This window comes from Lissotriton vulgaris, chromosome 6 (assembly GCF_964263255.1).
Source record: "Lissotriton vulgaris chromosome 6, aLisVul1.2, whole genome shotgun sequence".
NCBI classification, from domain to species: domain Eukaryota; kingdom Metazoa; phylum Chordata; class Amphibia; order Caudata; family Salamandridae; genus Lissotriton; species Lissotriton vulgaris.
Genome location: NC_141694.1, coordinates 648,528,417 through 648,546,007, shown reverse-complemented (window position 1 = coordinate 648,546,007; position 17,591 = coordinate 648,528,417). Strand labels below are relative to the sequence as shown.

Sequence of the window (17,591 nt, the reverse complement as noted above, 5' to 3'; positions counted from 1 at the left end):
TTTGTACCTCAGCGCTTTACAACTAACAGTCCACTGACCCATAGAAAACATCTGAAGCCCGCAAGTTGTAAGAAAACAGAATGCAACTTAGGAAGGAAATATTAACCATCATTAGAAAATTCTATTAAATCAGACCCTCAAGGATTTCGCGATTTGCAAAATAATCGCGAGATCGTCACTTTTGTAAAAAGGCAGCGCTTTTTACAAAAGTGCCCGCAAAATCAGGGCTTGGCGTCTGGGAGGCAGAAAACTGCAGCAGTCCTTTCCTGTAGGAAGAGTAGAGAAAGAAATTTTGGAAACTAAATCGCCTGCAGGTCTGTTGAGGAATTCCTTCATTGTTGTTATAGTTTAAACTGTCCATGGAACTGATGAAAACATTCTTGTAATGTATGCAGAGAGGCGGGCTGTCACATTTCCCCTCTGACCGTATAAATCTCCTCTCTTGCATTTCTCTAATGATGGCTTGCGTGCACCACACAAGATGCAAGACTCGCCCTTTTTACAGGTGGTTTAATATTATTTACGCTTTATAGATGGGGAAAGCTTCAGTTCACGGTGCTACGCTCTGCCTGCTTCAGGAGAGCGGCTGCCAGATGCCAGATTTTTTTATGTCTAATGTTTCATGCAGTTTAATCAAGATCTTGTTTGTCCAGCTTGGCCCTCCAAGAGCGGAGACTCGTCCCTCTCTGTCTTTTATTTCGCAGAGTGGGTGGGAGGACTCTGCGACGTTACATGTACATGACACTGAAACATATTTGGCAGCTTGGAGAGGTATGGGAAAATACTAGCCTTTCATAGTACTGAGTCATCATATCCATAACACCCTGTGTTCCTGGGTTTACATTTAGAACGTTCCAGGTCTAATTTTTACTCGCCAGGTCACCACATTGCAGTAGACACACACTGCACAGCCTGACTAGCAACCTCCACAGAGAGGCCCAGCATAGAATGAGTATGAAGCCCAGAATAGCATACATCTCTGTGTAAGTCTCACTCACTGGCGGGTAGTGGGAGAGGCTCCCATTGCTTTGGTGGTTGTGAGTTCCAGTGTACTTAATTTTTCAGCAGCACCAGATCCAGAGTCTAAATGAGCTCAAGCGCCTAGAGGGCAGAGAGGTTACATATGGGCTTTGTACAGGACAAAGCACTCTCATGTCTACCTAGAGTAAAGCCTGTCACCACCAGCTGCCATTAACCACAGAGTATTGTATTATGCAGCCGCCTGGAAATGCAATACAACGGACGGGAAACAAAAGTACACAGCTTGTTATCTCTTTACAGGTACTCGAGAGGCATGTTTTTGACTTTGTTCAGTCCCTTTATGTAAGTAAGTACATGCACTGTAAGAATGTCCAATGTGTTGATCTGTATTTACAAAAATAATTTAAATAGTACTATTTTATTTCTTAATAGAGCTACTCATCCCAATGCAGGGTGTCAGAGCACTTTACAGAACATACACATTAGTTTATCGATCTCAATTTGGTCTTTTATTAACTGAATAAGATTTTCTACCTCTTTTGGCTCCCTCAAGTTGTGCATTTTATTTCGCCACATTATTCTTAATGAAGCAGGGAATAATGCTTTTACTAAAAAGTCTAAGCTGAAAACAAGAAACTGAAAAACACAAAATACATATTCATATATATTCATATATGTATAAACATATAATGGGACAGATTACTAGCAGTTTGAAGATTCACTGAGAAGCGTTGACTGCAAATTAGAACAAAAGATAAATACCTGGAGAATCGGAGCACGAACTCGGGTGTAATAACACCTGAAAGAAGAAAAAAGGGAGGCTTCCCCAGGGAGGGAACCCCAAGTAACACTCAAACACAAAAATGCATTCCTGTAAATACACACGGGTGGGGAGCAAGGTAGGGAAAAAAAAAGAAAAAAAATCCTCAAAATTGGAATACAAAAGGAATAGTAAGGGAGTTATTATCTGCCTCAATCGAAACAACAACTTAAGATGACAAAAGAAAAATCAATAAAAATTCTAACATGGAATGTTAATGGGCTTAGAACCCCCTCAAGAAGAAGAAGGATTGTGGAATATTTGAAAGAAAATGATAGTGAAATTATTATCCTTCAAGAAACACATCTAATAAACGCAGAGTGGACTAAAATGGTAAAAAACCATCACTGGATTGGAGCAAGTGTACATACAACACAAGAGTGCAATATAAAGGGGGTGGCAATCATCATAAAGAAATCCCTGAACGCAAAAATAGAATCTACAGAAGTGGATAGTAATGGTAGATGGGCAATTGCTAAAGTTAGAATCGAGGACCGCATCCTCACAATTGTGGGATATTATGGACCAAACAGGGATGATCCAACGCCCCTTAAAAAACTGTATTCTGAACTTTTAACATTTCCAACTCCGATCGTCATGGGAGGAGATTTCAATATTATTGAGGATCCTAAAACTGACAGAATGCCTCCAACAAAACAATGGAATTTACCAAAAATGAGGGAATGGCTAGGAATCTACAAGAAGGACCTAATATTGGAAGACATGTGGAAGCTAAAAGGGGTAAAAAATTATCCATTCACCTACCACAATAAGAAATTAGGACACAAATCCAGAATAGACTTCTTCCTAATGAATAAATTTTTGAGAGCGAATGTTAAAAGCATTGAACATCTACCTGCGCACTTATCGGACCATTCTGCGGTACAATTAATCATAACACTTCCACAACCTCATATGCCCAACAGGTGGACAGTTGACCGATCAATCCTCAGAGATGAACAAAGTGTAGAGCAACTTATAACAACTTCCATTCATTACTTTGAAGATAACGCTGTCGGAACTTCTAAAAGAGTAATGTGGGATGCCTATAAAGCGGTAATAAGAGGTAAACTGCTCAGTTTGGGAGCATACAAACATAAAACAAGAAAACTGGATATCAAGAAGTTGGAACTGGAAATTAAAGAAGCAGAACTACAATTAGAGTGTGACACAACTCAAGAATCAAGGACAAATTTAGAAGAAAAGCATCGTAAGTTAAAAGAGAACTTGACGGATTACCTGGAGAACATAGTCAAAGAAAAATGGGAGAACAGCAAATTAGCAAATTATGAATACGGAGAAGGTTGCGGGAAGATGCTAGCCTGGAAAATGAAATCTGATCAGACTAGAAATAACATATTAAGCATTTATACCCAAGACCAATCATCCACCTGCTCAGATGACATTTCAATAAGGCAAGAATTCTCTAACTTTTTTACCACAATATATAAAGAAGATATAAATCCAGCAGATGAAGACATCAAGAACTATCTTGAGAATGTCCCCCTTCCAAGCCTGACGGAGGAAGATGCGAATCTCTTGAATGCTGAAATAACACCAGAAGAAATAAGAATTGCCATAGGTAACCTAAAGAGAGGAAAAGCTGCGGGTCCAGATGCGCTGCCCAATGAATTTTATATTGCATTAAAAGAAACCTTAATTGAACACCTAACAGAAATAATGAATAAGACCTATCTGGGACATGAAACGATACCTGAATCATGGAATGATGCGACGATTACCATCTTACTAAAACCAGGAAAAAATCCGAAGAATTGCGCATCGTACAGACCAATATCACTTCTCAACTGTGACTACAAGCTGTATATGAATGTAATAGCTAAAAGACTATCAAAGGTTATGGCTAAATTAATTAACCCAGATCAAAAGGGTTTCATAAAAGGCAGACAAATCCAGGAAACTACGCATGAACTAGTGGCGTCAATTGATGCAGCTGTCTGCGAAAAACTACCTCTAACGATTGTCACATACGATGCTGCTAAAGCTTTTGACCGTGTCAACTGGGCCTTTCTAAATAAAATCATAGAAAAAAACAAATTAGGGAGCAACTTTAGTCACATGGTAAAAGAAATCTATACAAACCCAAGAGCAAGGATAGTAGTTAACGGAAACCTCACGAATAACATTAAGATTCAGAGAGGCACAAGGCAAGGTTGCCCCTTGTCTCCGCTACTTTTTAATTTATATATCGAGCCCCTGGCCTGTACTATCAGAAATCATCCACTCATTACACCTTTCAAATATCAAAACTGGTCCAAGAAAGTAGCCCTCTACGCTGATGATCTTATGTTGTTTACTGATAATTATAATTTATCTAAACCAGCGATAGAGGAGGTAATGAACAATTTCAGCAAGGTTTCAGGTTACCTGATAAATACTGACAAAACAGAGGCAATGAGCTGGAATACTAACTTAAACTTACCTCTTTTAAAGGATAAAATAAAATATTTAGGCATCACTATAACAAAAGACCTTGGAAAAATATCAGAAACAAACCTAAACATAACGGTGAAAGAAATGAGAAAACTTCTCAAAATTTGGTCAGGTCTGCCACTAAGTTTTTTAGGCAAATCTAATGCAATAAAGATGTCAATTATTCCCAAATTCACATATCTCTTTAATAACATTCCGTTAGAATTTAAAAAAGAATCTCTAAAAAAGATACAAGGAGAAATATCTAGTTTCATTTGGTCAGCAAAAAGTATAAGAATCTCATGGAACAAACTCAGGAGGAAGAAGGAACAAGGAGGAATAGCAAGCCCAGACATATACGAATACTATAGATCCTTCCAATTTAAGAATTTCAGAGCCTTGTTAAAGGTACACCACGCCTATCCAATTTACTTACAACATTTAACAAACGGTGAAGATTATTTCCTCTTTAAATATGGTCACCCAAAATTCTTCAAAAAAGTAAAACTGAAGGTTTTGAAGAACGCTGTTAAGCTTTGGAATCAGATAAGAATTGCCACAAAGATTCCTTACTATAGTAGCATGGCTCCAATATGGGACTCGCCAGGCACCCCAGAATGCTTAAGGGATTTACTATCAACCCCACTCAGACAATATGGGATTGAAAAATGGGGTCAACTCCTGGTTGAAAATGCTCTAATATCCTGGGAACATCTACAAACAATAACAGAACGAAAAGTATCAAAGTTTAAATATTATCAGTTATGCAGTTGGGTAAATACCCTCCCGAAAGGAGCAACTGATCCGAATAATGTGGAATCAGAAATGACGAAAGAGATGGTATTAAAGAAATAAGTCTCAAAATGGTATTGGACTCTTATCGAATCTGGCGAAGAAAATTTTACTATACCTGAAAAGATATGGAGGAAAGATCTACCAAACGAAGCCTTAGATCTAAATCAAATTTGGAAAAAATCAGCAGAGAAATGCTGGCAGTGTGTAAAGCCCGCAGCCCTAAAAAGAAACCATCTTTTCTCTATACATAGAGCCTATTGGACACCCAAAAGATTGTCGAAATTTAAAGGCTCGACAGTAAAATCATGCGGCAAATGTGGCGAAGAAAAAGTGGATGATATCCATATGTTTGGCAACTGCCCAGCTCTCACACAATACTGGCAAGAGATTGGTAAGACACTAACTGCAGTACTGGCATCACCTATAACCGTGAGTACTCTCTTAATTATTTTTGGGATCCATTGCACAACTCAATCAAACCCGATTAGGTTAAGTAAACAGCAAGAAAATTTATTGTTCATCATGATCTTGTTAGCACGCAGAGAGATTTGTATTAACTGGATAAAATCGGTCCCACCAACCCATGAAAATTGGTTAAATGCTGTAATAAGAACCAGCAGATTGGATAGAAGAGGGAAACAATCGAAAAGAATGAAGTATTGGGAGATCTGGGAAAATTATATCATCTCCAGATGAGATTTTAGAACCCTCCTTGTCCTGAAGCTTCTTAGGCCCTTTGTTCTTTTGCTTTTCTTTTTTCTTTTTTCTTTTTTTCTTTTTTGGATTCCAATGATTAAGCGGAGTAATAATTCCAGGTATGACGTGATGTCTGCCAAACAGCCCAAGGGCCAGATAGTCTAAGTAATAAAGGAATTATTGAGCAAGAAAAAGGTGTACGGAAGGGAAAAGTCCGAAAAGAGCTAAGACAATAGAAACTCCCCTTGTATCCTTCGATAGACGAGTAGGGGCAGTATGTTGGAACAACCGCTCAAATACGGCCAAACTCCCAAACACCTCCTTTTCTGCATAAACCGCAATATGAGGAAAAAAAAAAAAAAAAAAAAAAGAACATACACATTAGACATTGATAATAAATCATGTGTGTAAATCAATGTACAAGATGTGTTACACGAGTCAGTGAGGGGTACATGGTACAGGAGTCACATGTCCTTCACAGCTCCCTGTGATATATATTAAAAGGATTATAATTTATGAACTGCAATTAACAAAAGGATCTTTGTGTTCAAAGCAGGAACTTACTTACCTAGCTACATAAAATAATCTCTCACCTGCATGTTATCGGATGTGCTTTGTAGGAGACACATTAACTTTCTATACCACTTTGATGCAAATCTGGGACTTCACAAAACTCCGATCTCTCCAACAAATGCTGTAACCTCCAGAGTTCTCACCATTATTAGTTCTTGTGATGTACTGGGCACCTATGTAGCAGATGCCTTAACCCCACAAAATATTTTAAAATCCAGACTTTTCAACCAATTGAGCATAAGAGATTTACTCTCCAATGAAATGTCAAATAAAGGAGAGAGAAAAACAGGGTGTGAACCAAGTCAAAAATCTAGGTCCAGTATCTGCTTCCTAATCTTCCAATGTCCTCTGCAACACAGAAATGGCGCAGCAGATAATCATTAAAAAAGACCACAATATTGCCAATTCTTAACTAACACTCATGTGGTCTAGAATCAATAGCATCAACCATACATTATATTGTAGACAAATTTCTACATCACAGGCCAAACATCAAGGAGGACAAATCGAAAACAGAAACCTGTGAAAAGAAAGCAATAGAAGCAGAAAGAATACATGTGAAATATAAAAAGGTAGGCAGGCGTAGAAAAATCAACTCGCCCCCTCGCTATGGCGAGTCAGATTTTACCAGGTCGAGCTATTTTTAGCACCGGTTCTGGCGAGTAAACTTAAGCTGGAAAGAACAGGTATTCTGTTCATTCAGAAAGTGAATGGGAAATAAAGACGCCTTTAAATCTCGGCTTCTCCCTTGCCATCTGTGTCTTCGACCCGGACCTAAAGCAGGCACTGCAGTTGCCACTTCGATGGTTGATTGGCAGAGGTTGTAAACGTGATGTAGATCCTTCTGACCAAACTTATCGTGGCAATTCAGGCAAAACCGGAACGGTGTGTTCTACATCAATGGTAACAGGAAGCCCCATGTCCAGGCATTCTCAAACCATTGAGGAAACCTCCCTTCATGCTAAGTATCTCCCCGGTACCTCTTATTCGATGATGTTCCGAATTTCATCAACGAACATCTTCTGAACTTTTCTTCTTTTACGACTAGGAGAGCCTGCAGCAAAGCATCCAGACCCAATGCCAGAAAAATAGAATCTGAATATGGCGACCAAGAGTCGGAGCTTTTCGAGGAGGGCATACAACGTTAAAGGAAGCACCAAATAGGGGAGATCCAATGACTCACAACATCAGGACAAATCAAAAGTTGAAGGACTGCAAAAACGTGGAGAATTCCAGACCCAACCACTAGATGGCGGAATAAGACAGCATGTGAATCTGGAAAAGATTCATGCTGCAAAAAAGTAGTTATCCCAAACAAAAGTGGAAAATAAAATCCTCTTAGTAATGCAACATTGAGTTACAGAAAATAGGATTTCTAATTAACATACGTTATTTGTTGCCATCTTTGTTTAAATAAAATGCAAATTGCATATGGTCAAAATGACAAAAGCAGCTGCTACGATATACAAAAGGATAAATACAGACGCAGTTAGACATTCCTACAACTAGGTTTACCAACTTCATAGATGGGTGGAAAAGATCAAGGCTAAGCCTCAAGCAAAGTCTACTGAAAATTAAGGAGGGGAGCCGAGAGGCCTGGCTACATTGTATACTGTAGGGTAGCTCCGCTCAGATGTATGTGTGAATGGTCTAGGGTTAAGACCGAATCGCAGTGATGCTTCTTGGACTACAGACCAGACTTGGTAGGAATTCCAGTGGATAAGACAAAGGGATACAGAAGATACACAGTCTCTGGATCGGTGGTCCTGAACGCAAAGCTGAATGTCTGAAATGAGATAAGCATCAGAGAAGGGTTTACGACCTATCCTGGCCCCTTCAAGCCACTCTTTCGGAATACAGATGTTTCACCAGAGATGGGGAGAGAGGAATTCCACATGCGGGAACCAAGCAGGTATGACAAGCTTGCAGATTCTAACGGCAGGTCAGTGGAAAAGGTGAATAGGAGGTGGAAAGACATTGGGCCCTCAATCAAAGAGGGTGCAGTCAAAGAGGGAGCAACCAGGGAGGCAGCGGAGATAGGGAAATTCATGAAGACACGGACAGATGATAGATATTAAAGCCAGCCTATGAGATATCGAGGTGGAGTTTTATGGAATTCTAGGACAGAGAATTCAGTATCACCCTAAGATTGCACAGACATTCTCCACAACTTAATTAAGGGGATAGTAAAAATAGACTGGATCAAATTGAGCCTGAAACTGCTGAGGTTATGGAAGATGGATTACAAACATCATACAAAGTCTGTGCAAGGAAACAGGAACATTACTGCATATCCTATGGCACTGCAATAGAATCAGAAGCTTTTGCGAAGCAGTACTCGTACACATACATCAAATTATGGGCTTTAAAGTACTGCCCTCAGTTCAAGCGCTTTATGGAGTGGACTACTAGGAAGAAATGGGGATTGGATCAAAGAAGGTATTCACCCAACTATTTGTAGCAAAACAGACGATATTGCAATGGTCATCAAACTTTTTAATGCTGCAACCCCCTGTAAAAAAAAGAAATCCTCAGGCCCCCTCAATTTTTTCACACTCATGCTGCTAAATTGCTAATGTTTAAATCAGTCTAAACATATTTAAACATGGCAGTTCAGCTCGGTTACCCTTTTTCACACCTACGCCAAGTCAAGATATACATGACAAAAGTTGTTAATGATGGGGGCTATTACAAAGTGGCTTACTGCCGCTCATGTTTTTAACACTCAAAACAAAGTATTATGCTTCTCTTGGACAGAAACTGGCATCCCCCTGAGAGAATGTAAGGCCCTGCAAAGGGAGAAAGGGAGAGGGGGGGTCTAAAGTTTGAATACCTCTGCAACATTGGATAAATGGGCAATACTGGTCAGGGGCAGCCTTAGGCATGTACAAGCAGTGCACTTGCACAGGACCACCAAACCTCAGGGGCCACCACGCCAAGTATATATCCTTAATATAATAATCCTCTGAGGATGGATACTTTATTATTAAGGGGCATTTATAGAGCACCTGGTTACGCAGAATGCGTGTCCCCGCGCTGATATTATTTGCATATTTGCATGGCGGCCCCTGGCTGGGATTTGGCGACCTCCGGCTCTGTTCCACTTCCAAACACCCTGACCACCCCCCCCCCCCTCCCCCCTCTCTTCGATGGCCTCCGCAAACCGGCCCGCCCGGACCCACTCTTCCGGTGCCCCCTACCTAAGCTCCCTGCCCAGGGACGCCTATAGCCGAACCTGTACTGGTCTCCCAAATGGAACAATTAGTATCACCAACAAATTGGGAAAGTAAGAGGAGTCTCTAAAGCTTAGGGATATAGAAGGAGAATTTAGCAAATAGAGTGAACTGCTGGACTTTTTTAGAGATTACTTTTAATTGCTTTCATGCCCAAGGACACTTTCATACATTCAAGATAATCCCTAATTATGAGGGCCAGCAAGCAAATTTATTAACACTGGGGTAGATATCCCATAGTGCTTCGGAAGGCACATTTGCTCCCTACATGTTTACAATACTTTTCATTCGAATGGCTTTCTCAATGTGGCAGATCTCAGGTGTGCGGAGGCTCAGGGAAAGTTGTTTAACTTTGATAGTAAAAACTCTGTTACCAATATTGGAGAAAAATGTATTGCATCACAGATATCCATACAAAGTAGGACGAAACGCATTAGGGTAATTTTGACAGTCTAAACACTATTACCATGGGTTTAGAAAAGAGGTGGAAGAAAACTACAGATAGAACTCTGTCGACATTGAACCAGTTTTGTGAAAAACTGAGAATGTCTAGGGTGGATTATCAATCATGTTTATTTTATTTACACAATTAAAAAGCTTTTGAAATTTGCAAGCAACTGACGACATTGTTAGAGTGCAAGAAAAAACAGCAACTTAGACAAGGTAATCAGGTCCTTCTTCAATGTCTTAACCTACCTGATCCTTTGGCGACATTCCTTGCTTTGGAAGCACAACTCCACACACTGCTACTACCTTCTCAGACAGATCTCCAGAGACAATCTGGCCTTGTGTGTACTGCAGACCTTTCTCTCTTTGCCAGACCAGTGTGTCTGGATTGGCCAAAACAAGAGCCTTCTCCACATTCTGCATTTGCATCTCTTCTAGTGTCCTAGCAAAACATCAGTAAAACTGTTATCTTGATGCAAGAGAACAAGTTTAATTAATCATATATATATATATATATATATATATATATATATATATATATATATATATATATATATATATACACACACACACACACATTATCAATTTTTTTTACACTTACTTCAGCCTGAAATTGATCAGTTCCTCTTGGCTCAATATTTTCTTCAGAAAAGTTTTTTTATGTCCATCACTCATACATGTTACCAAAGCCAAACAATTGGCAGTATACCTGAAAAAGAAAGACACTTTTGTGATCAAGATGTTAGCACCTTTACAGAGTGCTGATTAAGTGCTTTAGAGGGCGAGCAATTAAGTAAGGGAGCACCTGATCAAAGAGCTGAGCTAAACAACCAAGGCAGAGCAGAACAAGCATTGGAAATGCAATAGGTCTCGCATTAGAAAAGTTGGAGCTATTGATTTTGTAAATGACAATTTTTTTTATGCGTTTGTCTTGAAAATAGCAAAATTAATAGCTTTGTCATTTACAATGCCAATACTTTTAACTTTTTCAAATGTGACACCTATAGCATTTGTAATGCAACATGTTTTGTATGTACGTGATGTACATGAGGAAAAACTCAAGCAACCCCAGGTGGGTGACTAGGAACCAACTGGCTACAAAAGGCCTGAAAGAACACATGGCAGAGGTACACATGACTGGATAAAAAAGTCAGAGACTCGCAGTTTAGCAGCCTCGAGTTTCAAGTCTAATGAACGCGTGGCGTTCAGCTCTGTGCTTAATGAATGCGTGGTGCTGACGACAGTAAGATGCCCAATTTTTAGTGTATTTATTTTTTACAATGGCAGCACGAATAGCTTGTAAGGTATTACCTTACAATAATACAGAAGTGTTTGGCAGCGTCCAAACAGCAGCCTCCTGCTTCGCGCCTAATGAACGCATGGCCTTTAATATATCCTAAGAAAATAAATGCTAAAACGCTTGTTACATATGGCACTGTAGAATCACGTATTTTAATGCAGAAAAAATAGAACAAAAATCTGAAAGCATGGCGCCAATAAGACGGCTGCTCACGGATGACCACCATGGTAGTGGACAAATAACAACCTTGCTTATTAATAATGCACGAGCAGCTTTGGTTTATCCGAGACTCTAAAAGTATCCGATTGCAGACGAGGAGCCCTTAACGCCGGGGTCCCGGAGCCCCTCCGGGTTCTCATAATAATCAGCCACCGATCAAAGCAGCGCCTGGGCGGAAAACAAAGAGAACCCCCCGCGTGGAGACCTCCAAGCGCCTTTCATTTCAAGCAATGCCTGCTGCAGGGGTGGGCCCGTTGCGAACAGCATGGCGGAATTAATTCAATTCAATGGTGTGGCCAACAGTGATGGGGAGGGGCGGGGAGGGGGCGAAGGGTGCAAGGGTAAATATGGACATGGAGGGGGTCGGATGAGGGAAAAGAAGAGAGGATATTGAAGGCAGGGACGAATGACAAGTTTAGAAGAGAGGAAACGAGAAGGGAGGGCTGAAGTGAGGGGGAGGAGGAAGGGGATGAAAGGATGCTGAAAGGCGGAGTAGGAGGAGAGGTTACGAAAAGAATGAAGGAAAAGAGGTCAAGCAAAGGCATGAAGCAACTGAAACACAGAGGGAAGGCAGAGAAGGGGAGGGGGGTGGACAAATGCGACACAGCGGGGAGGGGGCGGAGCGGGTAAGAAAAAAAAAAGACGGAGAGAAGGGGAGGGGGGAGGAGAAATGCGACAATTTTTTTTTGTTGTACTTTATATTTGCCTGGCTATATACATATATACAAGCATGTACTCCGTTAGGTAGTCATGGCTGTGGAGAGGTCAGTAGCACGTCAGGCATCGGCAAACTGGTCGGTCAGATTGGGGAATTAAAACAAGTTAAAACGGTGAGCCACCGTTATCAAAGTAAATGCGCGCATGGTGTACTGCAAATGAAAACAAGCAGCTCAATAGGAGTGGTGGGGGCGGGCACAGAGAGACAAGGGGGGAGTGGTGCAGGGGGAGGCACTGCAGCTTCCGCCCTGTACGCTCCCACAAACGTGGAGACCTCCAAGCGCCTTTCATTTCAGGCAATGCCTGCTGCAGGGGTGGGCCCGTTGCGAACAGCATGGCGGAATTAATTCAATTCAATGGTGTGGCCAACAGTGATGGGGAGGGGCAGAGAGGGAAGGGGAGGGGGCGAAGGGGGCAAGGGTAAATATGGACATGGAGGGGGTCGGATGAGGGAAAGAAGAGAGGATATTGAAGGCAGGGACGAATGACGAGTTTAGAAGAGAGAGGAAACGAGAAGGGAGGGCTGAAGTGAGGGGGAGGAAGAAGGGGATGAAAGGATGCTGAAAGGCGGAGTAGGAGGAGAGGTTACGAAAAGAATGAAGGAAAAGAGGTCAAGCAAAGGCATGAAGTAACTGAAGGACAGAGGGAAGGCAGAGAAGGGGAGGGGGGAGGACAAATGCGACACGGCGGGGAGGGGGCGGAGCTGGTAAAAAAAAAAGACGCAGGGGAGGAGAAATGCGACAAATGTTTCTTTTGTTGTACTTTATATTTGGCTGGCTATATACAAGCATGTACTCCGTTAGGTAGGCATGGCTGTGGAGAGGTCAGTAGCACGTCAGGCATCGGCAAACTTTTCGGTCAGATTGGGGAATTAAAACAAGTTAAAACGGTGAGCCACTGTTATCAAAGTAAATGCGCGCATGGTGTACTGCAAATGAAAACAAGCAGCTCAATAGGAGTGGTGGGGGCGGGCACAGAGAGACAAGGGGGGAGTGGTGCAGGGGACACAAGGAGGCACTGCAGCTTCCGTCCTGCACGCTCCCACAAGCAAAACGAGCCAAGACGGAGGGCATTGCTGTGGGGAGGGGGGGAGGAGAAATGCGACATGGCAGGCAGGGGAGGGGGTGGAGCGGGGGTGTGGGAGGAGTGCGGCTGAGGGAACAGACGGTGATTTGGTGCGCATTGACCTAAAACCGCACGGGCACAGCACCAAATCGCCAGTTGGGTAAAGTCTGTTTAAAGCCCTATAGTCTCGCTCTGCTCAATGCGCATGCGCATTGAGAGGCGAGACCTAAAAATTTTACTATCTACAGTGATTGAGTTACATGCCTGTAACACTGCTAATGATGCGCAGACAACTTTCATACAGTAACGTTTCATTTCCATCTTATTACACCTTCTGGCGGTATTTCAAGGAACATTCTTCCAATAACTAAAGATACAACTATTTTACCCAATCTACTTTATTGTCGCAATATTACACTAACTGTATTACAGGTCTTGGGACTCACCAGATCCCTTGTAGAGAGGCATCACCTTGATAAAATATCACATAGTCTTATCTTTACCGTTTATTCCTCAAAAAAAACACTAGGTTTTCTTTAAGTTGTAAAGAAAAGCAATATAATAGGAAAGGCGACATGATCAATGTATCTGGTCATCTTAAGATGAAAGTGTAGCATCTCACCTTTGCAAGACAGACCCACTGCAGAAAATAAAAAGGGGAATAAAACTGAAGAGGAAATCAGAAGTAACCCAACACAGAACCCCTAAATGATTATAAACCTTTCTTTTTAATGTAAAACATACAACTAAGCCTAGGTAAATGTTTATCCCATTTAAAGGTGATATACAATTGTATTCCATTAGAACCCCTTTTACTCAGCTGAGTGATGAGAAGGGAGAGGGAATCCTAATTAGAAGTCATGGTTATTCTCTCTAAATCAATAAACAGTAGAGCAACTCCACAAGTGCATTATCCGTGGAAAGAGTACTGCATGAAAATCCTGAAATAAGCACAAAAAAACTACACCCGTTCATTACATGCCAACATGTGGAAACGTTTCTGTGCATGGTGCCTTCAGAGACAGGAAGAGATTATCTTATTTTCTTTGCTTACCAAACTCTGGCATTAAGTTCTTTCATTAAACTACATTTAGCGTTCACCACTGCTTAAAGGAAAAGTCCCTGTAACACCTTTTTCACTGTCGCAGTGATTAGGGTTTTCTAAAAGCGCTGAGAAAAGCCCCCTTCCACCCCAAATCAGTAGGTCTTGCTCCCTTTGTGAACTTAAAATTGACTTTTTCAAACTAATGGGTCCCCTCCAGAACTCATGCATGAGGCAGAGCTGAATATTTTTCATCAAAAGTTGCTTTTCTTGAGGCTAGAACATCGGCCAGAAGGGTGACTCTTCGTTCTGGAACCATATTTGGTTTTCTCCTGTAGCAAAGTGTCCTTAAGATCCAATTTCAGATTTTCCTATAGATCAATCTCACAATTTTATTACTTCATACTCTCGAAGTGGAAAGGGTGCTGAAATAAAAATTGGATAAAACCAAAACCTTTAGACAGATCAAAAAACTTGTATGTTATGATGTGGTCCATATGGGACGGGCATTTATCAAAACACATCACAGCTAAAAAGACTGTTTCCTGTATAATTGCTTGTTATCAAATGGCTGAGTCCCTTTCGAACAAGTCTACGGCTCATTCAACACGTGGGGAAGCAGCTACTGCTTATTGATGTGAAATGTTCCAATTTCATATTTTTGCAAAAGCACCAGTCTGGAGATTTGTGCATACATTAACCTGACCTTATTGCATTGAATCGGACTACAGAACAAATGCTCTGATAAAGAAAACCCATTGCATCATGTATTTGCTTAGAAACAAACCCTACACTGGTGTTCTACTCTATTCTGTTTATGAACATCAGAGAGAATTCCATGACGCAGAAGGAAAAGTTAAATTACCTGTCATCTTATTTCTATGTTAGGAGTATTGTCTCCCACTCTATAAACAATGCTCCTACCTCTCCATTATTCACAGGCTTTAGCAAATTCTCTAAAAGGCAGTGATCATCCCAATGTATTTTTTCAAGCAAACTGCACCACATGATGGTAAGGCTGGTCGCCGCTAGAATACCTTTAAGGTGCAGTCAATTAGCACTTGCGACAAGTCGAGGGGACGGACGGTTGAGGCTGTGGTCAACAGCAATGTAACGTGTTGCAGTAACATGGTACACCATACACCAACACACGTTAATCGCAAGGTGGCTATAATCACACTTCCTGGTTAGCAAATGGATAGTAATTCTGATGAAAACCAGCTATCAATTTATTTGCCAGGTTATCCAAAATGTACCAGTTTGCCTAATGACTTCTACTATCATTGATGAGCTACATTTATAATTAGGGATGTGAAGTCCATGGTAATATACATCACTGGCATTAGGAATGACCTATCCTTTAACTGTTTTTTTTTGTTTAAGTTTAAGCCTACCTTTAGTCTGTCCCAGTACATTTGGGCAGCTCTTTCATCAGGGGCATAATAGTGTCCAATAACAATCACTTAAATACATAATCCTCACAGACTCAAAGGGTTGTTAACGCAACATCAGTCCGAAGTGTATCAGCATCTAGTGACATTAAGAGATTTCAGCACTGCCAAATGTATCTTTAGTACAACTTACCATCGCACCAAGGTGTCGTGACTCCTCAGCAGTGGCACACACACACTCCAGTCCCATATCTCACTGAAAAAGTTGCGGTCATGCTGCAGGAACCTGTAGGCAGCCTCCATCAAGTCACGGAGCTTCATCCTCTTGCGGCCATAACGTACTGTGCTTGCGTCAGAACTCTCCAGGAAAAGCCTTTGGAACACCGGCAAACTCCCTTTAAAATAGCGCAGGGCAAACCTTTCACAGAGGAAACAAGAAACAGGTATATTACGCATATTTTATATAGCACAGCAGTTATCTATTTCACCTTTTTGCAATGTTGTGGGTCTCAGGAGAAGGCTATATGGGCACAATTGGCTTTCAGTTTGAATAAAAAACAATGCTGCAAGTGCATACTCTATGGCTCTACTGGTTAGTAGGCACATCAATCTGAGGAGGACCAAGGAGCACACAGGGAATATATGGGTGAAGAGTGTTAGTATGTGGGCGGTTAAACATGTTCCCAAAAACATTATGCAGGCAACCCTCCAACCTGCTGGAAACCGGTTTAACCAATACAATACTATTGAAAAGTGACTGATAAATCACCTCTTGCATAAAGACACAAGGGAGAGCGGCCCTGACCTAAGAACATCCATGATGAGTAAAAGACACAATGAATGATGTACATCTTCATTTTAAGCAGACCTGCCCTAATGATCTGTTTTATATAGTACTACAACCCACACTTCTGCCACTAAGCACTGCTGGTGGTAGATTTTGCCATTCCCCAATTTACATAACTTAATTTACTATGGGAATAGAGTCTACACTGATGAGATGTAAGCTCATAACAGCTGGCACAATGCATTTTGTTAGCAGTGAACGTTCAGTTCAGATCATTGTGTCATCCTTTTTGTTAATCGTTCACGCCTCCAATTTTTATTCAGTCGTCATTCATTCATGATTTTTATCCTCAGTTCAGGGCACAAGGCAATGGTCAAGGGGGTGTAAATGATACCTAACGTTTGCAAATTATTCCGCTGAAGTCCAAGTGCAAATTTCAAACACAAAGGCAGATGTGAGAAATGTCCTGGAAGCTCGTGTTGTATATCCAGATGTTAGGAATACATTATACATGGTGTTTATATGAGCAAGAAGAATGTTGGCCTTGATCACAAGAGCCCCCTTGGAAAATTAATCAAAGCTGAAAAAACATTCACAACAACTTCAACACTACAACTAAGAGCCAGAAGTTTGGCCCGAAGTAAGGTTACTCTAAAACGGATCCAAGGTAATTAGGTTGGCCTCAATAACCAGCCACACCATCATTAGGGAAACATACTTTAAGGGAGTTATTCACAGATTGCCAACAGACCTGTACAGCCAATAAAAGTGTATCATAGAGAATGTGTGATTAGGAGACTTGGGGGAGGGGGGGGGGGGGAATGCAAACATTCAATAATTAAGATTTTTAGTGGTCTCCATTGACTGAGATTGCTTTTACATATCATGAGACGGTTCTCTGGTTGAACCTTTATATTGTACTTGGATTAATTGTACACGCCATTGACTGTGGTGAAGGTGAGATGCAAGCTATCAAGAAAGGGGATTGTTATGCATATTGTATTATCTGTGAAATTTCAATAAAATTGTGTTAAAAAAAAAAAGGATTGTGTGCTGGAGAAGGAACTGAAAGGAAGAGCGCCTGAGTGAGTG

The 17,591-nt window shown here is 41.1% G+C and overlaps 1 protein-coding gene across 1 annotated transcript in view; it reads right to left on the bottom strand.

The window, feature by feature from the left end:
- The window catches only part of MDN1 (midasin AAA ATPase 1), a 2,142,100-nt gene that overhangs the window by 2,099,731 nt on the left and 24,778 nt on the right, over positions 1–17,591 (bottom strand). The window contains exons 3-5 of the mRNA XM_086926648.1: positions 15,906–16,130; positions 10,580–10,687; positions 10,228–10,420 (exon numbers count right to left, since the gene is read on the bottom strand). Of these exons, the coding sequence (XP_086782774.1) occupies positions 10,228–10,420; positions 10,580–10,687; positions 15,906–16,130 (526 nt within the window). The remainder of the gene's footprint in view (positions 1–10,227; positions 10,421–10,579; positions 10,688–15,905; positions 16,131–17,591) is intronic.